The sequence below is a fragment of the Neovison vison genome, chromosome 1 (genome assembly GCF_020171115.1).
Source record: "Neovison vison isolate M4711 chromosome 1, ASM_NN_V1, whole genome shotgun sequence".
In the NCBI taxonomy this organism is placed as follows: Eukaryota; Metazoa; Chordata; class Mammalia; order Carnivora; family Mustelidae; genus Neogale; species Neogale vison.
Window position 1 is genome coordinate 113,663,054 of NC_058091.1, and position 19,861 is coordinate 113,682,914.

Genomic DNA, 19,861 nt, shown 5'->3' on the forward strand with positions numbered 1-19,861 from the left:
CATTGGGTATACATTGTGCATTCTGATAAAATTATTTCACAGTCCAGGTATTTTTAGTTGGGGTTAATCTAGATACTAATGTATAGATCATCTGACTATACTATAAATACAACCATTTTCTCATTACCTTAGGCTCCCCTTGGCTTTATGAAAATTAACAGGAAGATGTATGTTACTTTTTTTATATGTGATGGCCCTTTCCCTCATCCTTTAGCAATTGGGATTAAAGAAATACTCATTCATTCTGAACACTTGAGCATCGGTTTTACACCAGGCCAATTAATAATTTCTATAGACAAAGTGACTTTAACATTTTTCTAAGCCCATTTCAGAGCATACTTTGCAGAGATTACTGATACTACGTATATTTTAGTTATGATAGCTAATTAACGATTAATGTGATCTCTAACACCTATGATTTCATATTTTTTATAAAGATTTTATTTATTTATTTATTTGACAGAGAGAGAGAGAGAGAAAGAGAGAGATCACAGGTAGGCAGAGAGGCAGGTAGAGAGAGAGAGAAGCAGGCTCCCCTCTGAGCGAGAGCCCGATGCAGAACTCGATCCCAGGACCCTATGATCATGACCTGAGTCGAAGGCAGAGGCTTAACCCACTGAGCCACCCAGGTGCCCCTATGATATCATATTCTTCATTTCAGTTGTGTAGTTATAAAATAAACTCTGTTTCTGAAGTCCTTTAGAATTTAAAAAGCTGGCATATCTCATTTAATCCTCATGAAACTTTTGCAAGAAAGTGGCATTAACCCCCTTTTATAGAGGAGGACAAGGTTTATAGAGATTTATCAAGAATATGGCAGAGTTAGGGATAGAGTCACAAATCTCTAATGTCAAGTAAAATGCTCTTTTTATACAAAAGCTAGCTTTTATTTTTTATAGGGAAAACATAATTATTAGTTTCAGATATAATATAAAGTTATTAATAGGGGAATTAAAATAGAGTGAGGTTCTCTGATTATTCAAATTTTCAAATAAGTAAACTGTGGTAGCAATTCCTTAATTTTTACCTGGCATTAGAACTGACAGAGGTGCTTATCAGTATTATTACTGGAAATACTTTTCAGTATATATATTTACACTGTAATGACAACTTACATTTCTGTGGCACTCTACAGTTTGTAAAGCATCTCATGTGCTTTATCTCAGACTACTCTTGCAAGAGCAAGGGAATACTGTGGGAGTTTCCTGTGACATTGAGGGATTATCTGAACGCCTGAGCTCAGAGGTCAGTCAGATTGATTTTGATTCCACATCACTGCTTTATAGAATTGTGTGGTCATAGGGTTGGTGTTCCATCAGCACTCACATTCACCAAAAAGGACATATAATAGCCAGAAAAGAACTAGCTCTACCAAATATGTTCATGAAATTCTAGATCAGCTACCAAGCCCTAACAGTATTAAACAGAGATGGCATCACAGGCCCTTACAACTTTCTTTGGAGGTAGTTCAGCTCTGGAGGTTCTATTGAGTATCAGCAATTTCTGAATACAAACGTCCTTGGCACCTCATTAACTTAATAAATCCTAGTGGATGCATTTACTTGAACCATCAAACTTATATACCCCAAGAGAGAGTGGTGTTGGTGGTTCTCTCGTAGAAGCAGAGCACATTGCTAACAAAGGGGAATTTTGAAAGTCAAATTTCTAACAAGCATTTAGAGAACAGCCACTCAAGTGAATCCCTACGGGCTGAATATATTGTAATTCTTCCATCAAGTGGCACCTTGTGTTTGTGTGTATTCTCAATCAAAACCAGAATTTGGAATTTATAACACTTAGAACTTTTGAAGGGGTTCTTGCTGAAGACTACTGATTTGGAGATGTCCTTAACCATGCCTCAAGGGACACAAATTCCTTAATTATGCAGCATATGCTGTCAACTTATGGAATGAACATTAGTGTATATATTGAATGAAATCACCAAGAAGTGTTTGAGGGATAATGTTTTCCCTATTCTAGGGACTTAGACAGATAGTAATTCAGTAGTGAATGATAATTTATTGATTTTGCATTCCCATAGTATTTATAGTTATTTATGGACTTTAATATTTCACTGATTATATGATTCATGATTAAATTTAGCAAGTATAGCTTCCCACTTTATTTTAATGCCTGGATTCTAAGACCTGTCAAATAATATTTGTTTCTTATTCCTGACTGCTAATTTAACTTAAGTAAAATCAGGCTTTCTGGGACTTCGCTGTACTGTATAGCAAATTATGGCTTATTTCAAAGTTAGCGCCACTATAATTTTTAATTTAGGGGTGGGAGCAGACACACTTGACCTTTGTAGGCATGGGACTATCTTAAATAAACTTCTAAAATAAGAGGAAGTTATTTCAAAATGGTATTTTTATCATATTAATCAGAAGTTAAGACTTCTTTTCTCAGTTCTTAGACTTTGGATTTTAATTCTTATCTATGAAAAGAAAGCCCTTGTAAAATATTAAAATGAGTTAAAATGTATAAAGTTTTTAATCACATTTTAACCAAAGCAATACTTACTAACTCATGTGTGTTGACCATGGTGCTCAGTGTAAAAAACACCCTCCCTTCTCTCAAATTAAAAACTACTTAGAACTTGAATTGGTTTTTTTGTGTGCGCATGCATGTCTATTCAACATGAATGTCTTTTCAACAAACTGAGTATTTTGTTTATGTGCTATGCTATAATCAAATATATGAGGATTTATTTAATTTTGCTTAGTCCCAACATACATCCTACTATAGAGGATAAACAGAAATAAAAGAGGGAAACAGTTTAAGAGGTATAGAAAACCTCTGGTAAAGATGATTCTACTGATTTTTGGTCTATGAGTTTTATAATTTCTTTGGATACCAACAATCTGTACTATATAGGAAGAATAGTTTTCTTCGAGATGACAAGTAACACACTTACGGATATGTATTTGGAATTGCGCACAGTTACTGTGAGTCAATCTTGGAATCCGTTTCAGTCCCATCTTTTATCACCAGTCATTACAATAAGGTTAGAAATCTGCGGTATATTTCTTCTGCAAATGGAAAAGAAGTTCAAATTGTCTAATACATAAATGCTTTGGTGTGGATAACCTTTCCTTTACTACCTACACATTAGATACCCATTCCACTTGGTCAAGTGTAATTATCATGTATTGTTAGATATTTATTGTGTGAAATCAGAATTATGGTTTTCTCTTTATGGTTTTAACATACACACAGTCATGCGTCTGTATGATTTAGAAAGCATTTTTGTTCCAGTGACTTTGGTCTTATTGGAATCCATTGTGCTTTGACATTAAATATCACAGGATACAAAATTTTAAATCATAGAGGTGCATGTTTATACATTGTTACATTCTCTAGTCACCATGACCTCGGTTAGGAAAAGCTAGTTCTCTTTACAAAAGGCCCAGGGGTCCTTTAGCTGACTTTTATTCATTCAGTGAATGTTGTGTGCTTGTTCATTAAGTTTAATTAACTACTTTTTCATAAGGGATAGGATAAATGTCTATTTTCAAAGTCTTAACAAAAAATAATACTCAAAATTACAAAACTTCATTGAACTTTGACTGTTTATGAACTTGAGCCATTTCAGTAGACTCAGATATCTGATATATTCCCTGGATCTAAGTTAATGCTAATAGTAAATTTGTTTTTTTATAGTTATATTGAATATTAGAACCAAAATGGTTTTGTGTTCAGTCCATAAGAAAATACCCTGAATTTATCATTTTGTAGCCATGCTGCTTGGAAATCAATTCCTTTAATTACCTATTAGAAAAAATCAAGGAAAATGATTTATATTAATGAAATACTAGATTCTGAATATTTTAGAAGAAAGTTTTGTTGAGTGTTGCTTAGTCCATTAATAATAGAGAAATGTGAATTATAAAGATAAATTACAGGGCTTTACAAGTCAATAATATCTTTAAAATTTAGTGATTACATGGAAAGAAGAAAAATAAGTTTAAAAATACATATTTAGATTTTAGAATTTATTTTTCATAAGTCTTTAAGCAAAAATACTAGATTTTAATAGATGATAATGAAATTTGTGGTAAGAAAACTATTAGGAACTGTTCAGAATGTGAAGGAAGTGTAATTGTATACTAAAATACGTACAAATATTATTGTATTTTTAAAATATTGAACCCCCTCTTAATTTACATTTAAGTAGCAATTTTTAGTAGATATCAACAATACTATACATGAACAAAATTATTCCATCTTAAACCATTTAAATTAGACTCTCCATTTGAGATCATTATGATACAAAGCTTATAGATGGTAGGATACCATTGTTTGAAAGCATTGTTTTTATAATAAAGTGTGCTCGGTATCATCACCAAAATGTACCAGAAACATCAGCTTTTGGTCCTTTGTATATAAGGAGCACTTTTTGCACAGAGGATATTCATCAGATATGTATAACTGGATTTATTTAGGACAAGGGGAGTGAAACACAGGGTTGAACCCCACCATACAAGGAATTGGTACATGAACCAGAGAATGATCCCAATAAGAAGTTCCGTTTTTAAGAGCTAAGTTATTGAAGAATACAAAAAACTTCCCTTGAAATCTTTAAAATGGGATGGATTTTGTCATTTTTTTTTTTTAATCTCAAAGACTTCTCAGAGCCGTTCAGCTATCAACTTAATGACTAATTTTCTTCTTTAAAGCCCCACAAATCCCAGATTCTATTAATCTGTCACAGTATTTCAGAATGAGTCAGCATTTAAAAAGTCATCAGACTTTCTTACTCCTACATATATGAAATTTTAGGGGAAAAGCTTTATGAATTATTTTAATCTTTTGAATGAAATTTGTAGTTACTACTTAAAAGTACTTAACAGTTTTATTTTATGCTACATAGTTTTTCTTTCAAGAGGAACAGTGTCATAATAGTAAGGACAAAGCAACTTTTTAAAAATAAGTATGTGGGCAGGGGATGGGCAAAATGGGTGAAGTGGAGTGGGAGATAGAGGATTCCAGTTATGGAATGAATAAGTCATGGGAATAAGAGGTACAGCATAGGGGTTATAATCAATAATATAGTAGTGTTGTATGGTAACTGGTGGTAGTGACACTAGTGGTGAGCTTAGCACAATGTATAGAGAAGTTAATCACTATGTTATATGTGTAAACCTAATGTTAACATTACCTGTCAGCTATATTCAAAGAAAAAAACATTAATTAAAAAGTAAAGTTTTTCAAACAGTAAAAATAAAAGGGGGAAAAAAAAAACCTGTTCTTTTACTACTTTCCTTATGTTCCATTAAGTGAGATGACCCAGAAGAAGAGTAGAAATATATAGTCTTCGACATCAAGCCGTACATTATAAAGTATGTGATTTTGAAAGGGGTAGAGACTGTGTCTGAAACAGAAACAGAAACAGAATATAGTTTCTGCTAATGCAGTTTCTAATATTCAAAACTTTCCAGAATATACTTTCATGTCCATGACATATTTGAAGAACATTTTAGTATTTATTGCACTATATATAACAATCTCCTTCTAAGATACTACCTGAAAGGAAAAGAGAAGCAATTACTAAGAAACTTAGGTGCATGGATTTTTTATGCCTGTAGATTTTAAACATTTTTATATTTCCTATCATATTTCTTTTATAGTGCCTGTATCAGCCATGCCTTTCATCTATATACAATTCTTTGCTTATGACCTTCACAGATACCACCCAAATGCATTTTTTCCAACACGTAGCTAGATAGCTCACTTAGTGGGCATGCCTGACTCACTTTCTTAATATTTTTCTCTTTAAAGATCCATCAGGAGAAAAATTTTCATTGATCTATTTAGTATTTAAAATGTAAAAGATCATTTATTCTCACATTGACCCATGCTGGCCTTTCTCCTATGCAAAAACTAAACGCAAAGCACTGTGGCTTTCCATTATTTTTTTTCTTTTTTTCCTCAGGTGCTTTCTGTAGTATTTTATTTCTAAGCCACAAAAATCAAAATTAATGGTTCATAAATTCATGCTTATGAAATTAGGATTTTTAAAGTTTTTAAAGTCTTTTTTATGGCTTTAATAAAATTGAATTTTTTGTTTGTTGTATGGTACTATTGCTAAAAGTTATTCATGGTACTTAATTTATTCAACACTGTGCTAAAAATGTATGCCCTATTGTCAGCTGTTAAGGGAAGAGGATAGAGACCAGAGACTGATTTTGAAAGGATATGATACAGAAGAGGAAAAAGAGAGACATTGTTTTTATATTTATTTCAGTTCAGTGAATACATTTTTTACCAGCATCACTAGATGGCAGGCTTTGCCTTGGAATGGTTCGTCTTTTGAGGGAAGGTTGAGTAGGTTAATCCAGCTCTTCTTTTTTATGTGTGTTTCTAGACTGATTTATGAGAATAAAAAGTAGTATATAGTATTCAGTGCATGTGTAACACACATTCATTGCAAGGATTCAGGTCACGGCCTTTGCAATGCAAGGGTGTATCATTCTGGGATGTGCACAGTCAAGATTATGATATTTATAACCCTTTACTTTATAGACTGAAGAAGTCATACTTACAATGATGCATTTTCCACTTTAAATCATTGCACTTTTCATTTTTTCCTGTGGTGCAGGTGATTTGGATTATTACTGGTTGGATCCTGCCACGTGGCATAGCCGGGAAACATCACCTATTAGTTCGGTAAGCTTTCTGGAAAGCAAAAGTTTGGAGCTTAGGGACAAAATGTGCTGTGTATTGTCCTATGTTCGATGTATGATAGATGGCAATCTTACTCAGTTATAAGAGAGAAAATGTTTATTTAATTTAAGGCAGTGCAGTTTAGAAGAGAAATAGAAAACAATTATTAAATGATGAGTATATATAAATGAGATATTATTTGGTTAAAGGTATCAACATTAACAATTCAAGATACAGATTCAGTTTTCTTTCTATTAGCAGAAATATTTTATTTATTTATTTATTTATTTATTTATTTATTTTTTAAAAGATTTTATTTATTTATTTGAGAGAGAGAGACAGTGAGAGCATGAGCGAGGAGAAGGTCAGAGAGCGAAGCAGACTCCCCATGGAGCTGGGAGCCTGATGTGGGACTCGATCCCGGGACTCCAGGATCAGGCCCTGAGCCGAAGGCAGTCGTCCAACCAACTGAGCCACCCAGGCGTCCCTATTTATTTATTTATTTAAAAGATTTTATTTATTTATTTGACAGAGAGAGATCACATGTAGGCAGAGAGTCAGGCAGAGAGAGAAGGGGAAGCAGGCTCCCTGCTGATCAGAGAGCCCGATGCGGAGCTGGATCCCAGGACACTGAGACCATGATCTGAGCCGAAGGCAGCAGCTTAATCCACTGAGCCACCCAGGCGCCCCTAGCAGATACATTTGAAATTTCAGTTTATTTCAGAGCAGTCGTCGAGAGATTTACTAAGTTGCTGACAACTTTTTGAACTATTTAGTTTAAGAGTCTACCACAAATAAAATGTAGCTGTCAATGCAAATTGTTCTAAGCCTAGGGTAGAACCCACCAAAATAAAGAATTCCCTCAAGAGTGCCTTTAACTGAGGAAATCACATCATGCTACAACCAATGATTATGTGTTTATAGGAAGGAAAACAACTTATCTTTTTTAAACTCTGTTTATGTTTTAATAGCATCCTGTAACGTGGCAACCATCTAAAGAGGGGGACAGATTAATTGGACGTGTTATTCTTAACAAGAGAACAACCATGCCCAAAGAATCAGGTGCATTACTGGGTCTGAAGGTAAGTATGCTGGTTTAAAGTGTTTCTTAAAGCTGGAGCACAGTGTGGGCTGTGTTCAACAAAGTTTCTGACAATGATTTTAAATATCTTCCTCTCTTCTCTAGAATACAGTCCTCCTAGTGAATATATTTGTTTATATATTGATATCTTATGGTAGATTTAGTGTTTTTATCTAGGTTAATATTTTAAAATCATTGTATTAATATGGCATACAGATGTGTTAGGAAACTGCCATAAGAAGGAGGAAAATAAAGAATTTTTATATGAGTATAAAGTTCAAAGACAATTTTTACATTAAAAAGGTTTTAAAGAATGGTAGTAAAGTTAGATTATGTGAACTGCATAATTTTATTGTAACTTGACAAGCAACATAAAACATCATTAAAGAGATTGTTTCCTAAGTACAATAGAATTTATGGTAATACCAAGAGAGTAAAATGTATCTTTTAAAACTATTAACTGACTTCCAACAGATATAATGAAAAACTAATTAATTACAAAAGATTATGTTTTATTATAGGAAAAAAAATACACATACATGTTTTATTTTACTATGTTTGTGTGCATGTGTATGTTAAATCACATGGTTTTGTTTGCATTCAGAAACTTAGAGAAAGCATTCAAAGATGGGCTTTAAAATTATTTACCAAGCGGGCACCTGGGAGGCTCAGTTGGTTATTAAGCAACTGCCTTCGGCTCAGGTCATGATCCTGGAGTCCCAGGATCAAGTCCCACATCAGGTCCTCTGCTCATCAGGGAGCCGGCTTCTCCCTCTGCCCCTTGCTCCTTTCATGCTTGCTCTCTCTCTCTCTCAAATAAATAAAATCTTTAAAAAAAAATTATTTTCCATGCTATTGTATTATAATTGTGTGATAGTTTGACCTCTTCAAAACTATTGACTGTTAATCTAACTAAAACCTCTCTTCAGTTAATGCACTTAATAATATCACCTTATTAACTGAGGGTTGCCGGGGGTGGCGGTAGGGAGAGGGTGGTGGGGTTATGGACATTGGGGGAGGGTATGTGCTATGGTGAGTGCTGTGAAGTGTGTAAACCTGGCAATTCACAGACCTGTATCCCTGGGGCCAATAATACATTATATGTCAATAAAAAATAAAAAATTATAATATCACCTTATTGGTTGTTGCCATTAATTTTTCTTGCTGTGAGATAATTCTGATCACCTCCACTAATGGGCATGTCCTAAAGAATTATGGATCAGCCTCAAGCTATGAGAATATGCCTTGCACTTTTAATTACATATACTTAGCAACTGCATTAGGAGAAATTAAACTTAGAAACTTTCAGATGTATTTAATTTTAGTTACAATGAAAAAGCCACATGAAAGTGTTAAATATTCAGTGATATAACTCAGACTTCATGAGTTAGATTAAAATACATATATATTTCGGATAAAGTCAGTCAGATGGTTGTAGCAGGGATAAACTTAGGCTATTACTCATTGTACTATAGTAAATTGCTTCCCCAAAGTAGCCTATTCTTGGTTTGAATCCATAGTCTTTATGTCTTAGACCTGTATTCTACTAATGTTATACACAAGAGATAACTGATGTAACAATGCAGCATCATGTGTAATTCAAATGGTAGGTATGAATTTTGAAGATAAAGGAAAGTGAACCCTAATGTAAACTGTGTCACACAGTAAGTAGGGAAGACCTGGCACTTCTCTTTTAAGAATATACGTTACTCATGGTCCCCCTGCATTGTTAGGTCAATATAAGTAATTAGTATATGAACTTCGATAGGACCTATGGTCATCTCAAATATAATGAGGAGTTTTCTTTTTAAAACTACACTGCCACTCCATGGGGTGCCTGGACAGCTCAGTTGGTTAAATGTCTTTTCTTTTTTTTTTAAGATTTTATTTATTTATTTGAGAGAGAGAGAGAGAGAACAAGACCAGGTGGAGGAGAAGAGGGAACCTGCCACAGCTTGTTCTAGGACTGATCCCAGGACCTTGGGGTCACAGCTTAAGCCCAAGGCAGCTGCTTAACCATCTGAGCCACCCAGGCACTCCAAATGTCTGACTCTTGATCTCAGCTCAGGTCTTGATCTCAGGACCATGAGTTAAAGCCCTGTGTTGGGGGGCTACCTAGAAAAAAACAAAACAACAACAACAACAACAAAAAACTCAAAACAAACAACAAACAAACATACTGCCACTTGTTTAATCAAAAATATGTTTCATGCGCTCTGGTGATTGCTGTGAAGTCTGTAAACCTGACGATTCATAGACCTGTACCCCTGGGGCTAATAATACACTGTATATTTATTTAAAATTTTTAAAAATTATAAAAAAATATGTTTCAGTTTATTAATACACCTACACTCAATCCTAAATACATTGTAAAAGACTGTAAGAGTAATTCCTCAAAGTAATAAACTTGTGTTCTGATAGGAGTTTTGGGCACTTATAAGTTTATTATTATCCAGGTTGTTGGAGGAAAAATGACTGACTTAGGACGCCTTGGTGCCTTCATCACCAAAGTAAAGAAGGGTAGCCTTGCAGATGTAGTTGGACACTTAAGAGCAGGTAAACTTTCTTTTTAACATTTAAACAGTCTGTACTCCTTGCATGAATTGGTGGTTTTCAATTTGGGGTAAGTTACATATGAATCAATTAAATAACTAATTTTAGTGCATGAATAAAGACTTTTGTCCTGATGTGAGTATTTACTGATTGCAGTAATAGGCAATGATACATCAGTTTGGAGATACATCAGCAGTTTGGAGAGAGTAAGTTTAGGAATCTTTTTTTAAATTTTATTTGTTTAAAAATAGATACAAATGCTGTAGGATTCCTAGTTTTTGTAGATGACTGCATAATGTTGCTACAAAAATCCAAAGCAATTTATTCTTGTAGAAAAAATAATATCACTACTTAATTCCTTAGTTTATATCTTAAACTATTAGAATTGCTAAAGGTTTTCACAGTGGTCCCAAAACACTTGCAGTAGTAGTTTTTAGTAAAATACAACCATCATCACATTTCTTAAACAGATGATGTAATAAAATATTTGTTAATTTAATTGTGGTGTGTATTGTACTCATGCAGGTGTGCTAATTCTTGGTATTTGGAAATTTACCTCCTGTTGCTCTGTAACCTTAACGTGATCTAATAAAATCATTTAATATATTCGGATATACCATATTCAATAGCAACATACTTTAAAATCTATTTTGGTTAAATTGTTTATTCTTCATTTTAGTTAAAATCATATTAACTTTTTTTTTCTGGTTTACTTCACAGTTTAGTAGAAACCTTTGGGTTGGCGTGTCTGCTTATGCATTTGAAAGACAATTACAGTGAAAACAGAACAAGCTAAACTGTAGAATTGAGGATTAGTAACCCATAACACACAGAAAGAGAACATTTCTAGGCTGATTTCAATTTTTATACCTTAAGACTGTAATAACCGAGACTTTTAGAAAAGTGTTTTATAAATGTTAAAGACATTTTTGTTGTAATCAATTACCAGGCTATCAGTTCAAAATCATTTAGGTTTTTTCTTTGATTGAGACTTCCTATGCAGGTGTTGTATAGGGAGAAAAATCAAATCAGAGAGTTTTATCCATCTGCAGTACATATGGCTTTGAAGATGTATAGAGGTACAGTGCACTGTTGTTTACTATTAGGGACTAGTTATGAAACTAGTTAGAAAATAACTCAATCAGCTGTGACTATGTCAATAAACTGAGTCTTTGCTTGTTCAAAGACTGAAAAATCAGCCTTAGAAAGTGAAAATCCCTTTAAAAAATGTATAAATCCCTTAAATCAATGTAATGCTCTAATTTTACTATAGAAATTTGAATTTGTTGAGGTTCCTGAGTGGCTCAGTCATTCAGCGTCTCCCTTTGGCTCAGGTCATGATCCCAGACCCCTGGGATCAAGCCCCATATTGGGTTCCGGGCTTGGCAGGAAGCCTGCTTCTCCCTCTCCCACTCCCCCTGCTTGTGTTCCCTCTCTAGCTGTGTCTCTCTCTGTCAAATAATAAATACAATCTTTAAAAAAAAAAAAAAAAGAAGAAGAAATCTGAATTTGCAAATCATATCATAAACATATAGCTTTTGATTTTGTCATTGTATTTTAATTAAAGATTATGTAAGAGAGTCAGTAAAGGGTTTTTTTTTCTATGTAAATAACCCTTAGTGTGCGTAGAGCCTGAGAAACTTAAATCTAAATGCTAAAGCTCAGCTTAAATAAGTATAAAACATACAAGTGGACTTTTCACTTCAAGCAATTGATGCATTTGAAAAAAGTATTTTAATAAATTAAGTCATATATTCTGTTTGATATACATTGTCATTTAGGGATGGTTTTCCTTCTGTTTGCATATAAGCACCATTGGCCTATGCAATGCTGTGTTTATTAGTGTGACCTTTGCTCCACATTTGCATTGTTGCTTTAATCTTGCCTTAACTTTCTGTACTGCTTCTTTCCCTTAAATCCATGCACTGTGCCACAATTTGTTTAATCATCAAAAGCACAAAGTTGACACTGACATGCTCCTTATTAAAGCCTTTCACTGTCTCCCCCTGTTCATCTGCTTAAGTCAAAGCTCTGTAGTTCTGTTCTCTGCTATCCAGCCATTAATCCATTCACCTTACCTTCTGCCAAGGCAGTCTGCCTACATGTCCTTGGCAAGCTGCCCATCTCTGAGACCTGGTCCATGCCTATTGTCTACCTGGCTCCTTCTCTGTTCTGTGCTCTGCGTGTTGAAGTCCTTTCCATCCTTCAAAATGCATCTAAAGTTGCCTTAATTCTAAAGTGTTTCCTGATACCTCCCCTGGAACAGTAACTAATTACTATCTTCCTAGCTCTTACCTTCTACTTCTATTACTCCTATCATTGCATATGACATTTTAGTAAAGATAATCATTCCTCTGTTTCTCCCCCACAAAATGTAAGGACAGAGGAAATCTCCTTTTCATCTTTCCATCATCATATTCTACGTCTCTGCCTAAAGAGATTATCCACATAAAAATAAATATTGTTTAAAAAAAACCCACCCACCTTCTAGTTTAGGAGGTATTGATTTGTAAAGAAATGCATGTATTAAGTTAATATGGTGTTAAAAGTTATGCTTCCAGGTTGCTGTCTATAAAGAGGAGAATTTTATAATTCATTGCTTTTGCAAAATGTTGACTGCAGCTCATTACCGGGTAGTTACATTAATTTAATGGTTTGTATCCATTTTTTAAAAAAATTGAGATAGAACATGATAAAATAAGGGATATCAGGGTAAGTACTGTTTCAGAAAATATTTTTTCGTATACACACACACACATACATATATATAGTCACATGATGTAAACTTTATTTCTTTTCTCAGTCAAATTTAAATGACTGAATATATTTTAAATTTATAATTATATTTTATTTCTTTTTAAAAAATGAAATATATTCATTGCCTATTTAAAAAACCTTGCTGGATAACTTCTTAGGACAAACTATTAGATGTCATTTAACTGTTGATACTAAGCATACTCTTACAAACCAAAGCAGCATCATATATGCTTAAAAAAAAATTTTTTTTTAAATTTTTGAGTAAGCCAGCATTTGGGAAAAAATACTTTAAAATAGTTCTAGCAAAACAATTTTTTTCTACTTCCTTTCACAGATGGACCTAAAAACAAAGTTTTCATGCTTACAATTAGCTTCATATGTATAACGGTCATATTGATTCATTAGTTCAACCTACATTTCCTTACCTACTGAAATGTTACAGGCACTGAGAATAAAAAAATGAGCAGAAACAAAACAAATTAAGACACCTCAAAGTATCCTTAAGTTTTGGTAGAGTCTACCATTGTGAATTGATGGGTACTGTGCAGAGAACCATTTAGGATCTAAAACTGCTCTAAATATTCATGAAAATAAATAATTTTTCCCAAATGATCTATGGTGACATGTCTAATTAAAATATCAAAAATAAGTATTAGCTCATGTATTTTAACATCATATTATTCTCCTTGATCAATCTTAGAATATTTAACTAATTAATGAGTACTATAGTTTTTATTATTATAAAATATTTCTTCATTTTATTTTAATGCTCACAATATATAATATGTATAGAATGTGTGTGTTATGAACATCTGGAAGTGGGTTAACTGTCATGCAACAGTTCTACATCTGCTTGCTTTGTAACTTTGCCATAGCTACCTGCGTTGCCCTATGGGTATGAACTCAAATCCTTTCATGCATTTTTATTCTGTTGTGTGTCTGGTAAAGACAATGAAGCATGACTCATAATTGGAAAATTCATGCTAATAAATGTTAATTGCTATTTCAACCAAAACCAAAGCAGGATTTATACAGAGTTCAATAAGAATCTTTCACATATAGAACCGCCTGCATTTATTATATGGAGGACATGCTGCTAATTATTATTTTTTAATGTTTCCAAATAGGCTGTGCTAATTCCATCCCATAGCATGAGATTATTTTTTATATTATTTCTGGTATATTTCAAAAGATAAAGGTAGTTTTGTAATGTACTGTTTCCTGTGACCAGTAATATTCTATGGAGGAAAGAAAAAAGGAAAAAAAAAAAGAAAGAAAGAAAGAAGAAAAGAGAAAAGTGTTTAGAAGAACCATTTAGCTGACATTATATGTCAGTCAATTTGCTTTTGAGAGCAGGGTCTAGACAATTAAACTATTTGTATATGTTTTGCATTTCTTTGTTAAAAAAAGAGAAAAGATAAGAAAAAAAGAAAGAGAATATATAAGGTAAAAAAATACCCTTTTTTTTAAATTCAAGGGGATGAAGTTCTAGAATGGAATGGTAAACCCCTGCCGGGAGCTACAAATGAAGAAGTTTACAACATTATTTTAGAATCAAAATCAGAACCTCAAGTTGAAATTATTGTTTCAAGGCCTATTGGGTAAGGCTAAAAAAACTTACTTCTTAAGTTTAGTAAATTACATGTATTAGCAGGGTTTTAAAAAGAAGTTTATACATTCATACAGTACATGTTAACATGGATAGTTTTTTTTTCAATTATGGGCATACATTTTAGATTTTTAAAATTTCTTAATTTTTTAAACTTGAATGCTGAATTTTCTTCACTACATTTTAGAAGCTCCACATTTAACACTTGTAATATCAAAAAATCTCGATACTTTTTTTCAGAAGTGAACTATAAACTAAAATTATTCTCTTTTAATGACAAAACTGTTTATTTTTAGTAACTCTTACTTAATGAGTAGTATTTCCTTAAAGACAGTCACTAACTTGTCTTTTTATGGTATTTAAAATAGTAATTGTTTCATATCTACATGAACTTTTTATTATTTTACTGAGAATAGAATATTTTTTTCTATATTTTTACCCATGGGTAGTGCCAATTTTTATTTAGAATCAAGCAAGTGTGAAATATTTTAAGTTTTTAGTTGGTCATAATAATTGGCATAATATTTTTTTAAACTTCAATTTTTAGCATAATTATCTACAGCCAATGGGATATTTTTTATATTTGTACATAAAGTTCCCCACATCATTAGCTTTTCCTGAATAGTCCACAAAGTCCAAATATTCTTTTTGCCAGGCTGTCATTTTTTGGAAGGCATTTAAAATTGTCTCATTATAGTTGGCTTGATGTTTAAATATATTTTTGGAAATAATTCCCTCTTTCCCTTATTCTCTAAAATATTGTAGAGCCATTAGTTCAAGACTTTTTATGTTGAAAAAGTAGTAGCCTTAAATTTTTGTTGTCCTCATGTATATATGTCAATGCAAAACATACAAGAAAATATAGTTATCCTAATTTTCAAAGGACTGAAACTGTATTATCATATATTTCAAAGAATATATAAATTCTAAAATAAAAGCAAGATTATAAACAATTTTAAGTGGTGATTATTAATAGTAAACATTGAAGACATTTGCAAAAGTATTGTACATTTCCATGCAGATTTTTTAAAAATAGCAACACTATATAATTTATTCTAGTTTTACATGACATGTGTTCTAGTGCTGAGGTAAATATGAGGCTGGAAAAGAGGTAAGTAAATTGGAAAATGAATCAAAGTATAAAAATAAATTAAAATCAAGCATTGTACACATTGCCAAATACTTGCAGATATGTAGAGGTTTAAAAGTAATCAGCTAAAATATTGATTCATGGTAACTTTAAAAAAATTAACAGACAATTAAAGAGGACTGGAATAACAATTTCATTATTTTTACTTTTGTATGAAAATAATTTAAAAGGTAATAATCTGCATAGCCAAATCCTAAATTGTCGTGGATTATGGAATTCAAAGAAATATGGAATGCAAAGATTATATTTAAATAAAAATCAAATCTGATATCAACCTTCCAGTTAATAGAGAAATTATTAGACTCCTAGAAGAACAATTCTAGCTATACTTAATAATTATGTTTAATATAGTTCTGTGACTAACTTAAAGCAGAAAGCAATATTTATTCATAGTTTAGTGGCATAGTAATTTCATAAATCATTCCAAATATAACCTATGTGCACATTGATCAGCATGGTCTAAGAAACATCAGCCATCTGCAGTATTGATCAATTTTACCAACCTACCAAATGTCTTGGCACTTGTGCTTATAATTGGTATCAGAGCTATTCTATTATCTAACTTATGAGTAGAGTGAGTAGAACTAATTAAGAAGTCTTGTTTGTAAACATATAAATTTATGCTTAAAAATATTACTGAGGTAATTAATATTAATAAATTTGATTCAAAATCACCTTTAAGTGTTTTTTTACAACTTCTCCATCTTTCTTTCACAGACATATAAAATCCAAAGCTTGTGCCTGGTTTTAGAGTTCCAAATTCTAATTTCCATAATTGACTTCGAGGCTGGTTTAAAAAGTTGTTCTATCTAAAAAATTATTCTTTCTAGATTTTCTTAAAAATATACTTTTATTTGCCTACATGAATTTAGAATAAGGTAACAGAAGATAAACAGTTGGTTTCTTGGGTCTTAGTTATTGAAGATTAGTTTCTTAATTATCATATGAAATGCTTTATATAAAACATTAGTTGTTCAAAAGTTTGTAATAAAATGTATTCATAAAATACACAACACAGGATGTATTATCTTTGTAAGAAGTATAATACTATAGGTATGAAAATTACTTTGCACAAGACAAGTGAAAATGAGAAGTCAGGAAAATAAACTTGTTTTTATTTGTGTTCCCCCCCAAAAAGTACAAAGAAAAGTCAGAGTGAAGTTAGGTCACAGGTAAGTGGTTAGAAATTCTTAAATAATACTCTAACATTATTCTAATAATTCTGTCAGTCCTAGCTAACTCCAGTCCGCTTTAATATGTCATATTAATACTTGCATATTATTAATCTCCTTAAACTGATATTAAACTATCTTTGAAAAACCAGAGGTAAAGTAGTTCTTTGTAGTACACTTCCCAAACCAAGCTGGTCAGGGTGCTTAAGGTCACAGTGGATAATGGATTAAGCTGAGGTTATAGTAAACATTTATTCAGAGTAATTTGTGAGTGTGACAGGAATGGGTGTTCTCACAAGTCACTTTCTAATCATACAGCAAATGGCCATATATTTAGCTAACTTCAGTATAGAGATATAAATCTCTATATAGGGTTATATATGTGTATATGAATTATGTATTCACATATATAAAATATTTTAGCTTTTTTGTTGCAAGCTTGAACCATTTTTAATTTCCAAAGCAGCTCATCCTTTTTATTTTATTAACTTTGCCCATGATATTCACCATATTATTTTATTATCAAGAAATGTTTTCATCCCTTTCATTCAGTAAACTCTTTCAGATGTGTTTGTAAAACATATTACTGATTTGTAAAATATGTGTCATTTTGATTTTCTAGAATTGAAATAAAATATTACCTTTAACATTTTTTTATTTCCAAAACTTGCTGTTTTGGTAGTAAAAATATTGTGGTCATTTTAGCCACAATATTAGTCTGATTGTTGTCATGTTGAAGTGTTTTGCTGTTAAATATATAAAAACTTATTTTTACTACAGTTTGTGTGTGTGTGCATGTGTGTGTGGTATTTGACATCTATGCACATTAGTAATTGCCTTGATAGTGACTCCTGTCCATTCCCACCTGTAAAGACCCAAAAGGATTGTTCACACCACTGAAATAAAATGTGGTTGTGATTGCCTCAGGCAGGGTAATTTAGCTAATGGGATTTTCACCATACCCTATTTCTTTTAGTGACATTCCACGGATTCCTGAGAGCTCCCATCCTCCACTGGAGTCCAGTGAGTATAAGATTTATTTGTTGTTATCATATGTACTGAATGAAATTGAAGAATAAAGATTTATCATTTGCTTTAGTTATTTGATATAAATGAATTGGTATTAGAATATTAAGGTTATCTTCAATGATGTCTGAAGGTGGCAACTGTGACAATCATTGAAAACCCAAAGTTCTACTTTAAGATTTTTCTTTTAAGATTTCTTTAAGATTTTTATTTTTTTTATGGCTATCCAAAAATATTAACTGGCAGTACCCTCTGCATCATAACAGGATCCTCATAGAGCTCGATTAATAAACCAGTACTAGCTATGTTTGCTGTAGGTAAAAATGTATTGTGGTACCGGATTATTCATTCTGTTTGGTAATTAGGCTGAGCTAGACTTTCTAGTTAGGAAATGAGCACATTAATAGATATTTTAAAAGCAGCATAATATAAACACTGGTATTGTATGTAAGTGATGAATCACTGAATTCTACTCCAGAAACCAGTAATGCACTGATGTTAACCACCTAAAATTTAAATTAAAATAATAATAACAGAATTTTAAAAAATAAAAATAATAAAAAATATTAAACTGTCTGGTAGGGTCATGGAAATGAGTGGGTGGAGTAGAGGTGAAGTTCTGTGGGCATAAGAGAGTCAGGAGACAGTGAGGCTCGAGGGTTGCATTATCTACATAGCCATTAAATGCATTCCAGGTGATGGAAGATGACAATGTGTGCAGTGAAGTCTAGACAGGTAAGGAGGTGAAAGTGATGCAGATATTTACTCTGCAACGGATTGGCATTAACTTCACAATACCTTGGGCTTGATGAGCAAGCGTTCTTATGTAACCCATTTATGGAGATATAAAATACAAGTGATTTGGGAGGAAAACAAGTGTTCATAGTTAGTTATAAGGAGGTAGAAAGTATGTGAATTGGATAGACAAGGATCTGCATATCAAATGCAGACCAGTATGCATACCTGCTGGAGATGAGCTCATATTTGGATTTGAGCTTTCTGATAACTAATACAAAGAGGGAAATGGGACCTGTTGCATAATTTATAGCTGATACTATTTAAAAATAAACTGTTATAATATTACAAACAAATTGATTATTAGAAGCAACAGTATTCTTGTACTAGGACCCAAGAAAAAAATTATTCTAAGGATATTTGAAAAGAGAAACATAGTAACAAAGAATTTTATAGAATTCTATCTTGAAGGCTTTGGCGAGCACCGAGTGATGGTATGTGGCTTAACTTAGACTTAATTTGTGTGTATAGGAAAAAGTGTGTGGATCATACTCGGTGTGAAGGTGAAGTAGATCTCTTGTGGAGAATCACTGGAGACAGCGTTCTCAGCCATTCAAGAGATTCATTTTTAAGATCAGAACTGAGATAGATGGGGGCAAGGGGTTGCATAGGTTGTTCCGTAGGTTAATTGTCTTACTCTTGGTTTTGGCTCAGGTCATGATCTCAGGGTCATGAGTCAAGCTCCATGTTGGGCTCCCCACTCAGTGGGGAGTCTGCTGGAGATTTTCTCCCTCTCCCTCTGCTTCTCCCCCAGCTCCTACACACACTCTTTCTCAAAGTAAATAAACACATCTTTAAAAAAAAAAAAACTAAGATAGATGGTAAATCTATTTTAAAAGGAATGAATTCTAGGCTTAGATGTGGCTCATAAATTATATGTGCATTCATTTTAATTTCAGCAAGGACAGTTCATAATAGATGATACTTTAGCCAAGATAATTAAAATAACAGGTATCATCTTTCTTATCACTAAAGCATGAAGCCTTTACCTACATGGGAGGTTATGCCAGAATCTAAACTATACAAATGCCCCCCAGAAATATATAAAA

The 19,861-nt window shown here is 32.6% G+C and overlaps 1 protein-coding gene across 50 annotated transcripts in view; it reads left to right on the forward strand.

Annotated features, from left to right (window-relative positions):
- Positions 1 to 19,861, forward strand: part of RIMS1 (regulating synaptic membrane exocytosis 1) — a 498,418-nt gene that overhangs the window by 324,142 nt on the left and 154,415 nt on the right. For all 50 annotated transcript variants that reach the window (XM_044254066.1, XM_044254261.1, XM_044254144.1 and 47 more), the window contains 5 exons: positions 6,605 to 6,672; positions 7,641 to 7,751; positions 10,207 to 10,306; positions 14,538 to 14,661; positions 17,968 to 18,014. In XM_044254066.1, the coding sequence (XP_044110001.1) occupies positions 6,605 to 6,672; positions 7,641 to 7,751; positions 10,207 to 10,306; positions 14,538 to 14,661; positions 17,968 to 18,014 (450 nt within the window). The remainder of the gene's footprint in view (positions 1 to 6,604; positions 6,673 to 7,640; positions 7,752 to 10,206; positions 10,307 to 14,537; positions 14,662 to 17,967; positions 18,015 to 19,861) is intronic.